This window comes from Sturnus vulgaris, chromosome Z (genome assembly GCF_052056855.1).
Source record: "Sturnus vulgaris isolate bStuVul1 chromosome Z, bStuVul1.hap1, whole genome shotgun sequence".
In the NCBI taxonomy this organism is placed as follows: domain Eukaryota; kingdom Metazoa; phylum Chordata; class Aves; order Passeriformes; family Sturnidae; genus Sturnus; species Sturnus vulgaris.
Genome location: NC_142283.1, coordinates 4,629,333 through 4,647,821, shown reverse-complemented (window position 1 = coordinate 4,647,821; position 18,489 = coordinate 4,629,333). Strand labels below are relative to the sequence as shown.

The 18,489-nt window shown below is 45.9% G+C and overlaps 1 protein-coding gene across 1 annotated transcript; it reads left to right on the top strand.

Annotated features, from left to right (window-relative positions):
• The first annotated feature begins 4,508 nt into the window (after nucleotides 1-4,508).
• On the top strand, nucleotides 4,509-16,937 carry LOC148219598 (serine/threonine-protein kinase PAK 1-like). The gene is made up of 8 exons (XM_088156358.1): nucleotides 4,509-4,520; nucleotides 5,585-5,697; nucleotides 6,354-6,469; nucleotides 7,306-7,407; nucleotides 7,859-8,055; nucleotides 9,192-9,329; nucleotides 9,771-9,908; nucleotides 16,884-16,937. Exons 1-8 carry the CDS (start codon nucleotides 4,509-4,511, stop codon nucleotides 16,935-16,937), a joined length of 870 nt encoding a protein of 289 aa, XP_088012484.1.
• Nucleotides 16,938-18,489: the final 1,552 nt, after the last annotated feature.

Genomic DNA, 18,489 nt, shown 5'->3' with positions numbered 1-18,489 from the left:
AGACAAAATTCACAATCCTCAGGAAGTGAAGTTCCTGGGAATTTGGTGGAAAGGGGGTATCACATGCATTCCGCCTGATACCCTAACCTCTTTAGATCAGATTTTAATGCCTGAATCTAGAAAAGATATCCAACAAGCTCCAGTATTACTAGTGTTCTGGAGAAAACACATTACAGTCACAACTGGGACCCCCCCGCCCCCTGACAGGGTGGCCCAGAGATCCTCAGTCAGGAAGTGGTATGCTCAGATAGAACATGACTGTAACATTTTCTCAGTAACAGAAAGAGCTGTAAAAAATCTGGCAATACAAGAAACTGGGAGCTTGGCTAACAGCCATGACAAACCTGCCTTGGTAATTAAAATAGCCCCTCCTTTCTCCCCTGAACAATCAGCAAATTCTTGGTTCACTGATGCTTCTGCCTAACGAGAGGGAAAGGTGGGGAAATACAGGGCAGTAGCCCTCCCCACTTCTTCTGGTGAAGGAATTATTACTGAGGGAGAAGGCAGCTCTCAGGTTGGTGAGCTGACAGTTGTTTGGAGTGTTTTCCAACTCGAGGTACAGAGTACCTCTCTTGTTTACATCTACACTGACTCATGCTGTGTTTAAAGGAGGTACAGAGTGGCTTCCTTTTTGGCAGCAAAATGATTGGGAAGTTAACAGAATTCCAGTCTGCACTACACGCTGGATAGTTCCATCATTTTAATCTCCTGCCTCCTGGAGGCAGACTCTGTTGTGTTTACTTTTCACAGAAGAGCACCGAGCGACATGAAGAAGTATCCCCTCAGTGTTGGATGACAAGAACAATGTCTTTCCTCCTTTCATGATAACACAAGGCAATGATGTCACAATAATGTGTAAATTAATTTTTGAATCCCTCCTTGAACCTGCATACAGTTATGGCACAGGACCTCACGGCCATGTTTTGTACTGTGAAATTCAAAATCAGAATTGTTGGCTACTCTTAACTGTGGTACAATTTTCTCATAAAATCATGTGTGGTAAAAACATTCCAAAATACTGGGGGGAACTGATGTTAATGTTGTAACACCTACCACCCAACCACCGGTTATGCTGAGCCCAAAAAGTTTTGCTCAGAAATTCAGCCAGCTTGTTCACTTTTTCTGCAAAGGGGTGGACAACCTGGTTGTGAAAATGGAATCCTTCTAAGAAACAAACAACAAGAAGCATAACAGGTGTTGTGGGGACAGGACTGGGAATTTTGAATAGTATCAATTCAGAAGTACTGATGAATATATTGGCTACCACAACTGGAGATGTAGCCAAATTACAGCAGCCACTGCACTCGTCCTTAACAGCTTTGGGAACCCAAGAGTGGTTGTCATCAAATGTATTACCAACTTGGGAAAAGGTAAGCAAAATAACATTTCTCTTGCTCTAGCTGTATCTAGGCTCAGTTGTGGATGCAGTCAGTTGCTGCCTCAATTATAAGAGAAGGAGAGGAAGGCACTTTTCCTACTGAAATTTGGAAAATAATCTGGGATAGTGCCACTGATTTTGAAAGAGAATTCCAGTCCTGGTGGAACTTAGTAAATTTTACCTATGACCGCAGCACAAACACAGCCACAGCCTTTGTACTGATGATATGCAATGCTTCAATGCATTCAATATTCCCCATCATTGCCTTAGGGTTGAACCATGATGGAGCTATTCTCTATCTTTTTGAGCATAGGGAATGGGCCCATCAAATTGGTGAGCAATGGCAAACTGTCAATTTGGAAACTTGTGTTGTCCGGGAACAACAAGGGTTTATCTGTGAAAGTAACACAATTAGAGCTCAAGATATTTGTTTGGACACAGAACAGAATGTTGTAACTTTGAAATTCACCCAAACAAGATCCCTGAAACAGTACTGGTGTATATAGGCAATGGATGTGCATGCTTTAGAAGTACTTGTGATAGTGTTTTCATAGAAAATTTGGTAGTGAACACTAAAAATCATTGAAATCTTTGTGTTTGTAACTTTAATAGAATTGCAGGATGTGACTTTTCCTATGTAGCTCCAGTTACTTCTTACCACTTTTTGAAGTCAAATCACACATTGATCCACCATCTATTGCCCACCCCCATTGGAATAAGCCCCTCTCTGGTGAAGAAATTGCTGCTTCACCGGGATTTAATTGAAATTTTGGAAAGGATCAAGAAAAATGGACAAAAACCTTTAATAACTGTTCATCACAATGTGAAAGAAAAACATGGTGTTTTGGAAAGAGTAAAGAAAGATGCCGAACACAGGTGCTGGGATACTCTATTTGAGTGGTCACCTACTGCTACAGGTGTCCTGACCAAATTGTGTCATCCCATCATTGTTCTCTTGATTTTTGGCTTTAATTGGTTTTGTTTTATTAGCAAACCTATACATTATGAATTGGAGAATGATGAAACACTTAACAAAATTGGCATCTGTAATGGAGGTACCCAAATCGGTCACTGTTGACATCCCTAAGGTTATTGACACAAGACAAACTACACAGGTGTTCAAAAATAGGATAAACTGTGATATTGACTGAAATTGCTTATTTTAATTGTGTGGTATGTTTTGGAATTATTTAAATTTTTTTTGTAATCAAAATTTGAAAATTTACTTCTTTTGTAATCAAAAAACTGAAAAAACTGTTAATTTCTTTGTAATCAAAATTGAATGTATATTTCAATTGAGAATTGATTATTTGTTTTGTTTCGTTCTCTCTCTCCTTTTCCTTTCCTTTATTTTTCCTGCTTTTCTATTCTGTCTGATTCTGTCTCTGTTTTCCGGGATATGCTACCAACTTGGATGGGTCCTGAAGACTTCACAACAACACTGCAAAGGAGCGCTCTTGACAACGATTGTGAGTCCTGGGGGGTTTAAGGGTCAGTCCGAAGTTTCCCTCGTTTTTGTCTCACGACCATCACAAGAAGACCCCGAGGACCCCCACCCGGGCTGACTCTGGACAATGGTTTTTTTGGCCTGGTCGAGATGGATGCTTGCCAAGAGACTGTTTGCAGGTGTGTTGTGTTCACTGCACTGTGCTGTCATGGTACCAGCTGAAGCCTGCATGTACTGCACGTACGCACCTGTCTCTTGGAGCTCCTCACAATGGTCCATAAATCTTCCCAGCTCTCACCCAGAAGCCACTCGCTTTGACCCTCTGGAGAAGACCCTTGAGTATTCCCCACGGATGAAGGTCTATTGGCTGAGGATCACGAGGACGTCCATCTTATCTGTTGGTAGCTATTTCCCCATTCTCCTCTTTCTCTCTCTCTCTAGACTCTGTTTCCTATATCTCTCCCCTCTATCACAACTGAGGTGTTAGCATTCCATAAAAACACATTGCTCTGAATAAACTGATTTGTCCCCCGCTATTTGCCTCTTTGCACCTCTGAGATCAAACGAACAATCATGACCTCCATGCTGTGTTGGCAGATCATGACAGGAACACGGCGATATTTTGGGCTCTCTGCTAAGGTGGGCAGGGATCCCTCATGAGGTGTGCAGCAGGGTTAAACGAGACGTGTTTTTTCAGGCTTCTCAGCACAGCAAAGGGACACTCTGGGTCGAGGTTGTGCAAAGTTTGCTGGAAGCCTCCTGCAAAGCCTTGGGCCCGGCCTGCGGGCCCAGCGGGCGGGCAGAGCCCATCCCTTGGGGCCGGGCGGGGCCTCTGGAGCTGCCGCGCCCTGGTCGGGCCGGGTCCCGCGGCCGGGCCGGGCCGGGTCAGGGCCCCGGCAGGGAAGAGCCGCGGCCCCGGGCTCTGATGGCGCTGCCGAGCAGTGCCGGAGGCACAACAAGGGCCTCGCTATGCCCTGGCCCTGTGCTGCAGCCAAAGACACATTTACAGCCACGGCTGTTCCTGGGCCACAGCAGGCACCTGGGGTTACAACTGAGGCGGTGGCTTCTCACACTGAGGACTTCCCTGCAGTTGCCTCAAGCAGATGGGGAATGCAGCACAGCATGAAAACGGTTCTGATCAGTTCTAATCTGTGATCCCGTCTAGATCAAGAGATGGATTGACTGGAAGTCCTGGCTGGTCACAGTGGGAAGATCATAGTGCATGCTGGAGGCAATTTCTGAATGTCCCTTTCCTGACAGAAGAATCCCTGATTATTAACCCTGCCCAAGAGTAGCCCCAGGAGCAGTGGGCAGAGGCAAAGCAAGGTGGGGAGGAGAAAGAGCAGGGTCTAGATTGCCTTTGAAAGGCAGATGAGCTCTGGGGCCTGCTCGTGGCCAGGGACCCTGCCCAGAGCCATCCCCTGCTGGCCGGGGCCTTGAGGGGCAGCTGTCCAGCTGGGCCAAGGTGTGCCAGCAGCTCCAGCCGTGCTGGGGAGCCTTGCCAGCTCTGGGCCCAGCTGTGCAGGAGGGTCCCTGTCCACCACCAGCAGCTGGGGCCTCAGACACTCCTCTCTCCACAGGAGCGCCCCTGCAGCTTCACGAGAGCAGCAAACGACTTCAGTCTGGACGAACTGGATCTGTCATCTTGCATCTCCATGCACGTGTCCGTTTTCCCTCCCCCAAATGCACGACCAGGTAATTCCTGTGCATATGCTGCCACCAGGATGCAGAAAAGGACCCTCTGTCCCCAAAGGGACTGTCCTTCCTCTCCAGCCAGGACAAGAGTTGGGGCCCTCTGGCCAAGGCAGAGCCTGAGTCCAGAAAAACCTTTGGGCTTCAACTCTGGTGTCTGGGTGGTGTCACCAGCACTGGCAGAGCTCCTTGTCTGGGCACAGCCAGGGCTGGGCAGGCAGCTCCTGCTCCTGAGATCAGCAGCTGCTATGTTTATTTTTCAATTGGCTAGATTTAGGAAAAATTTTCACCAAAACAATTCCCCAAATATTTCTTCCCTTTTCCACTAGTACTTTAGAATTTTTCAAGTAGTTTTAGAATTCTGAAAAGCTTAGAACATTTTTACACTTGTAGAATAAAAAAGAAAACTTCATTTAGTTGGTACTCTTTATTCTAGCACAAACTAAAACAGCCCAAGACACCCAGCCTGTCAGAGTCGTTCCATCAGCTGCCAGGGGCGGAGGGGGGCGGGTCCCAGACAAAGGCACCAGCACTCCTGCTTCTTGTAACAACACCTAAGCCTCGCCCTGCTCTTTGGGGCTACAGCTTCAGAGCTGTATTCTCATTTCTGGCTGTCAGCGAATACATCAGAATGTTACTGGTAGTTCCTTAGCCCCCTGCAGTGCTGCACTTGGGAACTGCACATTGGGAGAGATGTGCAAGGAGTCCCTAAAAGCCCCAAGCCCTGCTTAGAGCCCAGGATGTATCCGGAGAGTACCAAGGCACAGATGACTTCTGAATCCCAGACAGAGCAGCAGAGAGTGTGGGTAGAGCTTTGTGGGTGACAGTAAAGACATCTTTGTTATCAAGTGGACAGGGCAAAACATCAATGGCCATGTGTCCTGTAACTGGCCCCCAAGAGAGCAGAGAAATGGGCTGTTGGAATGTCAGTTCCTAATTACTCCAATGTCTAATCACAAGGCATTTTGGCTCAGCTCAGCTGTGTCATTGCAAAATCACTCACTCCATGTGCTTTCTGGTCTTATGCCACCACCTTCTGAAGTTACTGGTTTTCCATGTCATTTTAGATGGCCATAAAGGAAATAAATCTTCAAGGACTGACAAGTAAAGAAATAACCATCAATGAACTCATGCTCATGGAGAAGAATAGGAATCCCAACCTGGTCAACTATTTAGAGAGGTGAGTTGTTGTGCTTTTGTCCCATGACTGTTTGTTTACATACTGCAAACACACAAGGTAAAAACCCACTTTGGTCCCTGGCATAAAATAGAGCTGTTAATTATTAGTACATTATTATTGTTCTGCTCATCATCAATGCATGGGAAGAGAGTGCATCTTGTCTGCATGAGTCTTCCCTGGCACGTGTAGTTTGCAAATTGTTCAAAACCCTGGATCAACCATATCTTACTAAATCAATAGCTTGTATGTTCACCTCCTTCATGTTGTTTTGGGGCTTCCTTTATTTCAAGTGTTCTCTTACATGTGGATAAATTAACAAGGATTTCTCTTGGATTGTGTCCCCTCTTTTCCATTGCTGTGCATGCCAGGGGCACTAGGTGCTTTTTTTCCAGAAACACACAGTGTGACAGGTTTTTTATCTGTTACTGAACTACCCTTTTCATTTTCTGGCCATCTAACACATCTCTTTTTCACAGATGTGTCATTCTCCTTGAATCTGCACAGATTGGAAACACTGCACAGCCTAGAGGGAATGTCTATTCCTTTCATTGTGTCCTCATCACAAAGAGACCCGGGAACAACAATGACGCTTGTCTTTTCCAAACAGCAACACAGCCATGCACGTTCATATCCACAGCCTTGTTTCCTTCTTTCAGCTACCTTGTGGATAAGCAATTCTGGCTGGTGATGGAGTACATGGATGGAGGCACTCTGAGAGATGCCATCAGCAAGATGTACCTGTCTGAGGATGAGATGGCAGCTGTCAGTCGGGAGGTCAGGGATCCCACCTGTGCTTCCACGGGCTTGGTCAGGATTGTTTGGGAAACTGGGGCTCAGAACTGCAGAAATTTAATGTGCCAAGCTTTGTTTCTGTGTTGCTGGTATGCTGTGGGGAAGTAAAAGCATCTCAAGTGAACTGTGTGCCAGTGCCCCAGAACTCACTATCCTCTATTCCTGTACTCTTCTCTCCTGCTGTTGCATTCTCACTCTGTCTCTCGTATTTGTATTTGTTGTTATTCACCCTGCCTCTCTAAATGTTTACCTCGAGCCTGTCTGCACTGCATTCCTTGTCTGTAAAAGTAAAGGTGCTGGTGGCAGGATTTGAAACGAATAACAAAGAAAAACGAGAGACTCATTTCTCACAGGTCTCAAAAAGGATAGTAGTGCACCCAAAATGCTGTTTGCTTCTGAAATGTGACTGATGTGATGCTTCCAAATTTGTGCTGAGGCCAACAATAAACCTTTGTCATGCAGCTTGCCACCCAAAGTAATCCACTTCAAACCAAAGGGAGGGACGTTTTCTTTCTTGGCAAAATCGTTTGTCCCCTGCATGGAGAGCACATCCACTGCAGCAGCAGTCATTCTGGCTGGTTTGCAGGGCACAGTCTACAACAGCAGTTGCTGCTGCTCTTTCAAAAGCTGACATGCCTTTCCTTAGAAAGGTCCTGCTCTGCTGGTGTTGGAGTAGCAAGTTCTTCGTCTCACTGGCACTGTGTTCTGCCATTAGTCCCCATTCCCCTGGAAAGGGAACCATTTAGAGTTGTTTCCTTTCTTGTATGATGACCTCACATCACTAATTTTTGCCCTCCTGTTTCTGTTTTCCTTCCCAATGCCTGCAAGGACTGGATTTTCTTCACATAAACTGTGTGATCCATCAAAATGTGAAGAGCAGCAACATCCTTCTCAGAACCGATGGCTCTGTCAAGCTGGGTCAGTATATTCTTGGTCAGGGGCAGAGTTCTAGGGATGTGGGGTGTCGGGCTGTTTTGAGTGACTGCCAGCTCCCCAAAAATGGTGCTGGTGGGAGTGCAGGGGCCCCTGCTTTGAGCTGAAGGCACAGCTGCAACATGCACAGAGGTATGATAGGGAAGCACAAGCAGTGAAGAGTGGCATTGGTCTGTGTGTGTCCCTTCCAGAGGGAGGGAGATAGAATGTAAACCTTCAGGGGATTAAAGCCATTGTTCTGAGCAGCGTTTAAAATTCCGAGTTTTCTTGGAATTGGCCAATTCCCTACTACCTTGGCTAAAGCCCCAAGGAAACTGAGCATGGCCAGTTCTCCAGGAGATTCATCAACAACTCATTCTTAGAGTGAGAGTGGGGAATTCTTTGGCTTGGTTTCCTATTTAGAGCTGGCTTTCATGGTGTGTTGTTTTCTCCACAGCTGATTTTGGCCTCTTTGCTCAGCTCACCCCTGAGCAGAGTAGACAGAACTCAGTGGCCAGCGCTTCTGGGTGGATGGCACCTGAAATCATGACAGGTCAACCATATGGCCCCAAAGTGGATATTTGGTCTTTTGGAATTGTGGGAATTGAAATGGTGGAACGAGAAGTTTCTTGCCAGAGCCCAACTCCTGTCTGGGTGAGGTGCAAATACTTACTGATCCCACTGTCTTTCTCACCTGTCCCCTGTTCTGTGTGCCACTGGACAAAATCCCATTGCCATCTGCTGGCACCACTTCCATCAAGGTCCTTTTCTAAAACTGTCCCTGCATCACATCATCATCTCCTATACTTTTGGTTGTCTCAGAAGGGAAGTGGCAGGTAATCAGTTCAGCAACGTGCCATTTTTGCCTCCAGCCATGTCTGACATCTCATTTGCTTTTTGAACAGTGTTGGAGCTGTATTTCTGAAGGAAAGAAATTTTTCAATGAAATGGTTAGATATGTGATAAATATCCTTCAAATTGGAGGTTGACTCTTCCTAGTTTCAACTTTAAGGAAATAGTAAAAAAATAGAAAAAAAAAAAGAAAGGGAAAGGAAAGAAAAAAGAACAAAAAAAACAAAAAAACAAAACCAAGAAACAAAAATATCCCCCCATAAAAAAAAAAACCAAAAAAGAAACAAACAAAAAAAAAGCAAAAAAAAAAAAAAAAAAAAAAAAAAAGAAGAAGAAAAAGAGAAAAAGGAAAAAGGTAAAAAGGAAAAAGGAAATGGAAAAAGGTAAAAAGAAAAAAGAAAAGGAAGTGGAAAAAGCAAAGGAAAATTCAAAGGAAAAAGTAGACATAAAGAACAATCACCAAAATTATTCCGAAGCAGTTCTGCTTGCTTTTTCCTTTTTTTACCAACAAGAGGACAAAAAGCTTGATGAGTTTTGTTTCATGGCAGCTCTGCTTAAGGGACCAACAAGCACTGCAGAGATGCCCTTCCTGTAATTACCCTTGGAAATTGTAGAGTTAGTTCATATAGCAAAGTCCCTCTTCCAAAAAGCCTATTCAACTGGTGTGAATCCTCAGGGAAGCCAATGTTCTTTTGATGATGTAGTTCCCACTACCTAGGTCAGTAATGAGATCAGCTGCCAAGGTGAGATCCCCTGCATGCTGGAAAAGCTGTGGCTGCTTTGGCCTTTCAGTGTTTTCTTGGTACAGCAAAGTCATCTCAGCCTCTCTGCCAGGGCAGAAACTGCCAGTGCAGAGTGCAGGTTAAACAATGGCATCTGGGAGAGCAGTGACAGATGTGAAAGGAGCAGGCTGAGCCTCGTGTTTCCTTTTTCTCCAGCCTCAATTCCCGATAGCCACAGGAGGGAGACCAAAGCTGCGGCAGCCCAACCTCTTCTCGCCTTTGCTGCGGGACTTCCTGAGCTGCTGCCTGCAGACAGACGAGGCTCGGCGCTGGTCTGCCAAGGAGCTCCTGCAGGTAAAATGCAAAGGGGCTGCAGGTGAAAGAGTGTCCGTGGGATGGGCTCCTCCTCCACTGGAGGCCAAGGCATCAGATCAGCCCCCCTTTCCTCCTCACCTCCAATCTTGTGCTTTTCAAATGAAAATGGTGAGGAATCCTAGACTGGGCTGGGCTGGTAGGGAGGTGCAAAGGTCATCTGGTCCAAGTGGCCTGCAATGAGCAGGGACATCTTGAAGGAGATCAGGTTGCTCAGAGCCCCTTCCCGTCAGAGCTGGAATGGTTCCTTGGATGGAGCACCTATCAGGTTGTGGGGTAACCTGTACCAGTGTTGTATCCTGGTCCTTAGAAATACTCAGACTCAATCCCCTTTTCACTTAAAAATATTACCCCTACCTTTAAAACACTAGGTTTGGGAAGTCATGGTTCATTGCTCTTTTGTTTTTTTCTCCTTTTGTGCAGCATCAATTTGTAACATCAGCCAAGCCTGCATCCAGCCTGGTGCCACTGATCCTGTCACTGAAGCAGTGGAAGGAGGAGGAGAGTGGCAATTCCTTCAGGACCATTTTCTGCAATACCAGCCTAGAGGAGGATTATAGAGTAGGATTGTAGAATAGGATTGTAGAGTAGGATTTTACAGGAGGATTGTAGAGTAGGAATATAGAGTAGGATTGAAAAGAAATAAAGTTTCTGAAACCTCAACTCATTTGGAAGATACCCCTCCTTCTGAGCCTGTGAGAAAGTTCAACATTTCTTTCTGAATTATCAGTTGTTTCTTCATGCTGCAAAGTGACATTTCTGGCTTCCTTGGTGTGCTTCAAAAGTGGGGAAGGCTCTTCTTTATTCATCCTCTCCGGACCACAGTGCCTTTGGAATATGGCCTAATGGCCAGGTTTTGCCCAGCCCTGGTGCTTCTTTTTGAGACAGAAGGGGAAATGGAACTTGCAGGCAGAACCAAAGGAGTGGTGCAGCCAAATCACCCTGTGCAGGTGCAGGCCTTCAGTCGTGAGTGGGCAGAGGCAGGCTGGAAGGAGGCCCTTGGAGCTGCAAGAGGCAGCAGCCCGGCCCTGGGTGCCTCCTCCTGGCACCGGGCGAATCCTCTGCTCTCAGAGCCAAGCTGGCAGCTGGCTGGGCCCCAGGGGAAGCGCAGCCGTGCTGGGCACAGCACAGACTGGTGGCATTGGCCCCCTGGAGTGTGGCCAGCAGGAGAGAAAGGCAAAGAGCAGCCCAGGGCTGGTGCCCTGGCTGAGCATTGCCCCTCTTGGGCCGGCTGCCCTGTAACTCCTGGGCAAGGTCAGCAGTGTGTGCAGCACTCTGGGCACAGGGGCAGGGAGCCGGGCTGCTCCGCAGGCTCCAGCACAGGGCAGCGTCCTTCAGGCACGGCACTTGTGCCAGGGGAACCGAGGCCAGCGGGAGGCAGGGACAGCTTGTCAGGTCACAGCTGCAGGAGACAGTGCCTCACACAGCCCTGCGAGGAAGCGCCTGCAATCCTGGACTTGTGCACGGAGCCACAGCAAAGGTGTGAAATGCAGAGTGCTTTGCAGAAATATTCAGGGGCACCAGGCCAGCCTGCTTTGTGCTCTCTGCAGCACAGCAAGCACTGTGCAATGCAGCTCTGAGCTGCTGGGAGAGAGGGAATATGGGGATGTGCCTGAGGGTTGTGCTTGAGTGGTGAAATGATTTGGAAGGGAGCAGAATAATTTCAGTAGTCAATCTGTGTGGACACACACATTTAGAGAGCTAGGGAATTACAGCTTGAAAATTCTTTCCCAGGCTTGGATTTTCCTGCCTCTCAGGTCCATTCCGAGACTGATAAGCTGGTTGTAGCTTCAGTTAGGGAGGAATTCTCCCAGGATGATAATATGTCAAAACAGAATGGAATCTGGTGAAAAACAAAATGGAATTCATTAAAGATTAACACCTGGTGTTTTTCCCGTGGGACACATCCTGAAGTATGGTCTCATGGATGTTTTTCCCAATTATCCAATGAGCTACTGTCCTGTCTTAGCTCCTCATAATATGCTTTAAATACGGGCTGTCCGTTCAATAAAGTTGGCCTTTTTTCCCCAAAGAGGTCCGTGTGTGTTGCTGTTCTTGCTGTCTCTCTCTCTCTCCAGGGCAGTAACTACAAATCTGTGCTTTCTTTATTCCTTTTTGGAAGACAGATATAATGTAGCTTCATTCAGCAAAAGTTTTTTTTTTTTTTTGTTTTATTTTAGAACGATTACTCAGGCAAGACCTTCAAAACAGCAACTGAAGCAATTCCCACCCGTTGAACAAAAAAGCCCAAACCCCCTCCATCTTTCTACTGTAGATCTTGACTTTTTGGGCTAGTCCTGCAAAGGGCTTAGCTCCCTTTAAGGTGGGAAACACCTTCTTGTCTTGTCAGCCAGGACAAAGGATGCTTGGCCTGTTCTAGAATCAGGCCATGAGCTTGTTTGCTTTTGGCTTTTTGTTTTGTAGCAGCCCCTCTGTGGCAAATGTTCATAACCTTGCAAGCTGACCAAGCTTTGCTCACTCTGTCCATCCCAGTGCTTCTGGCAGAGGCAGCAGATGGAAGCCTCTTCGGCTGGGAAGGGAACCTATTTGGAATGATGTAGTGATCCCAAAGTTCAACAACACTGCACCAAAAGATAGACCCCTCACTCTTCAGTACATTCTAACTGATCCTGCCTAAGATGGTTCTAGTGAATCTCTGCCAGGGTTCACACCTTTATTGCAGGGCTGTTCTTCCTCTCAGTAATAATGGCTCAGCTGTGTCTTGAGGACAGGCTGCTAACCCAAGGCCAGTCTCATCCATATCCCTTAAAGAAGGACTTTACCTTAGATCCTGAAATGTTGCGTGCATGTGTGTAAAAAAGCCAACAGAAACCTTTAGGAAAATCAAGGTGCAAAAGCAGATTCCATTAATCAAACCCAGAGCAACTGCATTAAAATGCAGGTCTATAAGCCTTTCTTCAGAATTGTCTTAATCGTGGCTCCAGAGTAATTTTTGAGAGATAACTAGGCTGCCCCTAACAAGTCTAGATTACTTATCAAGCAGTAATTAGTCATCCAGAAAGCTTTCCAGCTGTTGTGTGGCATTTTATGCAGATAACTGGTCCCTGGACATTGCAACCAGCTTCTGACTTATGTCTCTGCATTTCTTTTCCATGTTCTCAGCCCAGAGCATCCTAACACATTCCACAGTGACTCCTCACTCCGATCCCATGTATTCTCCCGTGGAAGATTCCTTGCTCTGTTTTCCTTGCCACCGATGGGGATCTGCAGTCCCTGCCCGGCACTGCTCCTTGTGGGTTCTCCAGCCAGAGGCGATGCTGTGGCGCACCTGGCGCAGGTGAGCCTTGGGCCCGAGGAGGGACCGACGCTCTGAGCTGCCGCGGATACGGCGGCGAACCCGAGCGGTGCCATCGCCTCGTTGGGAACCCGAGCGGTGCCCAGGGCGCTGCCTCCCCGGGCAGGGCTGTGCTCTCACGGCCGCCGGGGCTGCCGAGCAGTCGCTTTCCACGTGTCTCCGGCTCCGGGGCCGCCCCCGCAGCCGCGCTCTCCCAAAGGCGCTGACCCGCGCCCATTCCCGGCCCGGCTGCACGACTCCCTGTGTCTGTTAATCAGGCTTTTTCTACTGGCCCAGTTTCTGCTTTGTAACCAGGACTATTCCAGAGATTTGTTTTGCTCTCAGCAAATCTGCTGACAGACAGCAAATCACACCTGTGTTCACTTGCGATGTTCAAGAGCTCCTGGGAATACCTTACAATGGCAATCTATGTCATTCACAGCACTCTCTGATACTTCAGTGACAAATCAAGTGATACTGGTTCAATACTGCGAGCTGTAGCAATGTGTTTATCTTTTGAATCTGTGGGTTGAGGCGAAAATAATCAGCATTAATTAGTCAGCAACATAAAAAAAGTGATGAGTTTCAATCACTAGAAATCTAATCCATAGAAAACACATTTTAAGTATAACTAAGATGAGCGAGATAAGCTATCGTTATCAAATGATTTTTTCATCTTCAGGATCAGTGTCTCTTAGCTCCATCATTTATGAGATCTTCACGTTAACTGCTATACACAATATCCTACAGATACTTTGTGCAGCCCTTCTGTTAATGATGTCTAATGTTTACTACAGATGATGCATCAATTTTGTTTTTCTTCAGTGATAATTAAAATCATTTTTTGTACAATCCTAAATCAAACTTCATCGAGTTTGTCAATATTCTAACCACTTAATTTTTGAAAGAACAGTAGCGTTTCTCTTGCTGATTTTACTTAGAAAGAACAAAACATGAGACTAGCAAAAAATGTCGATGAGAACTTGTTTATGTAGATCATTTATTCAGCTGATACTTCATACCTGTACAAATAGACATTATTTTTAGATAATAGTGTATTTAAGCAAGGGTTTACAAAGTGATGTAAAATAACTATCAGGTCACTGCTTTAAATGATTTGCTCTCTTCCCTTCGTTTATCCTTTCTGTTCCTGAGAACCATGGGGAGTTGTAAATGACAAAGAAGTTCCAAGGTATCCATTAGTCCAGTGGATTACTGACATTAAAATCAAAATCAAAAGCATACACATGCCATGTTTACTAGGAAAAAGAGAACAAAAAATAAATCTAGATTTTTACTCCATTTTAATCAGATTTAATGGAAATATTGCACAGAATGAAACAGAATTTAGATTAAATTTTAAACCAGCCCTGCAATTCTCACCCTTAATCGTTTTAGCAAAGTGTCTTTTTACTATAGGTACCTTAGAAAATAATTTAAAATAAAGTTCTCTGGAAACATGCTGTTGCAAAACAACTACCCTTTCTTAAATTTACCCTTTCTTCATGGAGATCAATGGATGTTCTATAAATCTGCTAAAGGAGAGAATGCATGGTTCTAAATGCTGAGCACTACCTTTTGAAACACAGAGGGTACTTAATGCAGAGACAGTCTAAGAGATCTAAAAACCAGTTTTAAGCAATGGGGCAACAAGTTCTGAAGTCTTATAATTGATAATATTGATAATCAGGTCTCCTCTCTGCAGTGGGTTTGATCTCCAAAAGCCAAGCAGAGGCTGCGGGACAGGGAGCTGAGCTGTAACTGCAGTACAGGAGGGGTCCCGTTGTTGGCTCAGGAACAGCTCCCCTGTCCATCAGCAATGTGCCCGCTCCTCCTGCCTACTGCCAGTGCTTCCCTGCAGTGCCAGCAGGAGCTGCTCCCTGCCGCCGCCCAGCTCCTCTGCCTGCCGTCCCTCCCAGTGCTGGCACTACAGCTCCCTCCTGCCTTGAGCCAAATGCCTGCTGCACCTTGTGCTGGCTGTGCCAGGTCTCTTGCTCCAAGCCTTTGACTGCCGGGCTTCTGCCCCAGCCCAGGGACATTGGTTATTTCCATCACCAGGGAGTTTTACACAATGAACCATTTTGGTTTTACCTAAGAGGAGAATCATCAAGATTGTGGTGCTTTCTTGTACCCAATGTCCTGTTAAGACCAACAACGAGCTCTTCCTACAGCTTAGTTTGAGGCTATTCCTACACCATTTTATTCCACACTGCATGCCTAAAGAAAATATATCCTTTTCCTTACTAAGTTTGGGCTGCAGCTTAGTGCAAATACGTGTGAGAAGAGATTAAATGTCATAATCCCCTGACATTTTTCTCCTCCCCTCTCCAGCCAGGGTGCTGCCTGAGGGGGTTCTAGAGATGGACCACAACTCACAGACAAATAACCTCAGACAGGTTCTATTACCCACAGATGGACAGACTTGGGAGGAATTGGGTGCCACAGGCTGTCATACACTCACCAAAGCTTAAGGATCAGTTAAGAAATAGGGGCAAACATTGATGTGGTCACTCATCATAGAAACAAGAAGTGCTCCAAAGCCAATGCCAGTTTCAAAGGGAAATTTATTAGAGATTGCTACAACTGCGATGCTTATATACGATGACCAATTTCAGTTCTGTTGGGCGTTGAATTTTCCCCTTTTCTTTCTGTGAAATTGTGGGCAATGGTGAGGGAAGTGATGCAGACAAGCAATATGATTGATAAAGCAAGCTCCGTTTTATTCTCTGTTACAATGGCTTTTTATACACTTAGCAAGCAACAAATACAGCTGTCACATTTTGATTGGTTGCATACAGATTCCTACCTTGCTGCTTCTTCTTGCCAGGGTTCTTCCTTGTTCTCATGAGAAACTCCTCTAAAGTTGCATACAACAGGATGACAAGAATACAGTGCCCTTGTCACATTATTACATATTGCAATACTTGTGAAATGATGTACAGCCTGTCTTATTCTGATCAACAAGGGGATTGTTCGAACAATGCTTCCAAAGACCCATGACCCTGAGCAGCAAGCCATTCCTCAACATGAAATTTTTCCCATTGTTATGCTAAGTATTTGGAGCTACACCCAGAAGCTCAGATAGCTCAGTTAACAGTTTCTCTCAAAGGGGGAGGAGAGGGGCAATACTGGAGAAATGCAGAGGTGGGGTAGGGGCCTGCTCTCTGGGGCTCTGGCTCTCTCGCTCGTTGGGCTCGGAGAAGGACGGTTGCTACAAACTCCGCTCTGCCATCCTGACGCCGGGAGCTGCCTCCCTTGGCTGTGGGATCCTGCAACCTCCCTGCTCGGACGCTCTCTCTCTCCTGCATCTCCTGCCTACTTCAGCACATCCTCTTGGAGCATTGGGATCCGTGAGCATCGTCTCCCTTCCGCCCTTCCCATCTGGGACACAGACGCCATTCACCGCAGGGCCCCTCCAGACACGTGGGATCATCGCATCTCCTCCCTGCTCAGCGAGAGCTGGCAGGCAGCGCCAGAACGGAGACTGCACCGCAGAGGAAAGGTGTCCACAACCGAGAGAACTGTTCACTGGGTTTGCTGCTCTGTTGCTCTTGATCTCGCAGTTATTGTTGTTTCTCTTGTTACCTATATATATATATCAGTAAAGAACTGTTATTCTTTCCCCCATATGTTCTCCTGAGATCCCTTTAATTTATATAAATCATAGTAGAATGAAGGGAGGGGGGAGGTTATACTCTCCTTTTAAAAAGGAAAAAAACAAGAGGCCCCTGTCTCTTTTGGCAGATACCTTTATTTCCAACCAAGACAAGTTCAAAGATGGCTACAGAACGGTACAACTCTGCTGACTCCATAGATAAAGATAGAAATATCCATTTCAGTTCCCACAATCAAGTATGTTCCAGGTCACTAAGTACTGCCTACATATATATATATATATATATATATATATATATACACATACATATTTAAGGTATGTATGTATATCTATGCATGTGTGAGTGATCTGAAAATCCACAGAGCAGGAGTTCTACGCTCAGTGGAGTCCCAGAGTTTTTTCAGCAGGCTTTGCAGAGAATTCTTAGCAAACGTGTGGCTCTGCTGCCATCCCAAATCTGAGCTTTCCTCGTCCAACCTGAGTGCATGTGGGGCCTGTGCTGGGCATGGCTGGAGATTTCCATGGCCAAAATCCTCCAGCATCATCACCTGTACATCTGCTCATTGCTTTGGATAGCACAAACCACACAACACCCATCTCAGCTGACAAATGTAATTTCCTGCAGATTGCTACAGCCACACTGCTGATCGACAAATACACGAGACTCGATTTCAGTTGAAAAATGTCATTTATTACAAATTGCTACACCCGCGCTGACAATACAGAACTGTACAAATCTCAGTTAAGGTTCAAAAAAGGAATTTATTACATTAGTAAAACAGTGATATGTATATATATATACAAATACCAACTTCTGTTAACAAAAACTTGATTTATTGCCAACCTCTACAACAACTCGGTTTACATAAAGATCATTTAGGTGTTTAACAACTTAATTTATTACATATTACTACAAGCGTACAGCCCATATACAAATACAAAAATACGTATTCCCTCTCTAAATAGACAGAAGTATACAGCTATACAACTCCATACGCTTTTAAATAGAAGTAAAAAAATACATATATACACATATATAAATACATTAAAAATTATAACGAGATATAGATGTAAATATAGATTAAATATTACATATTATATACAATATAAACAGATCTATAAAACAAACCTATCTATAAATATAAAACTATCACTGTGCCAAGCTAAATATCCATATAACTTCATCAATACAAATACACAGCTATACAATTGGATACATATGTCAATAGAATGACATATAGAAATAGATTAATATATAAGAGAACATATATACCTAGGCAAATATGAATATACCTATTTAAAGAGCCATTTATCTCAATAGAAGAAATAGATAGCAACACAACTGTATACATAGGAACTAGAACTAAAACCAGAACAACATACATGTATACTTAGATACATACATACATATATATGTAATTACAAACATATATGTTTGTAATCCATAAGTATAACACATATATAAATATAACAACAGACATATAAAAATATTGATATACAAAACAAAACCCACATATGTAGATATCCATAGAATTATCCCTCTCCACGTGCAAGTCCATTTATCTTGAAAGGGAACGCTGAGCAGAGGGATTCCAGCAGCCCCATCTTCAAAGCCTCTCCCTCGGTCTCTTCCTCCCACGCAGAGCAGCTCTCCTGGACAGCGACAGCAGACGGGACATCTGGGAAAAAAAGGGAACACGGAGTCAGGATCAGGGCCTTTCCCTCGGCAGCACCTGCACTTCCATCAGGGAAGAGAAAATCTCAGCGCCTCCCCAGGAGGGCTGCAAAGGAAAAGCGGCCGAGCGGGCCGGGGTGAGCGCAGCCGCGGCGGGACCGTCCCGCAGCCCCCGGCAGCCCGGCACAGCCGGCACAGCTCCCGGGCCCTGCCGGCACAGCTGCCTTGCCCAAGGACAGCCCCTGTGCCGGCCGGGGCAGCTGCGCTGAGCAGCCCCAGCACGGGCAGGGCCCGCTCCTGCCCCGCCGGGCAGTGCCCACGGCCACAGCCCACGGCACCCTCACCCCCAGCCGGCCTCACCGGCCCTGTGGCCTCACCCAGGCTCCCTGCTCACTGCTCTTGCTCTGGCCTTCAGCTCCTCCCTGCTGGCTCCTGTCTGTCCTCCTGCTGTCTTCAAGGTCTTCTCTGCAGCTGTGCCAAAAACGGAGGCTCAGGAATTGGTTCCAAGGCCTGGCAGAGCTGCAGTCCCGCACCCCTCTGTGCTCCCTGCTGGCTC

Bases quoted from the DNA above. Each gene is read 5' to 3' on its own strand.
- LOC148219598 (XM_088156358.1), top strand. The intron at 5,698-6,353 runs GTGAGTTGTTGT...TCCTTCTTTCAG, and splicing joins CTGGTCAACTATTTAGAGAG to CTACCTTGTGGATAAGCAAT. The intron at 9,330-9,770 runs GTAAAATGCAAA...CCTTTTGTGCAG, and splicing joins CTGCCAAGGAGCTCCTGCAG to CATCAATTTGTAACATCAGC.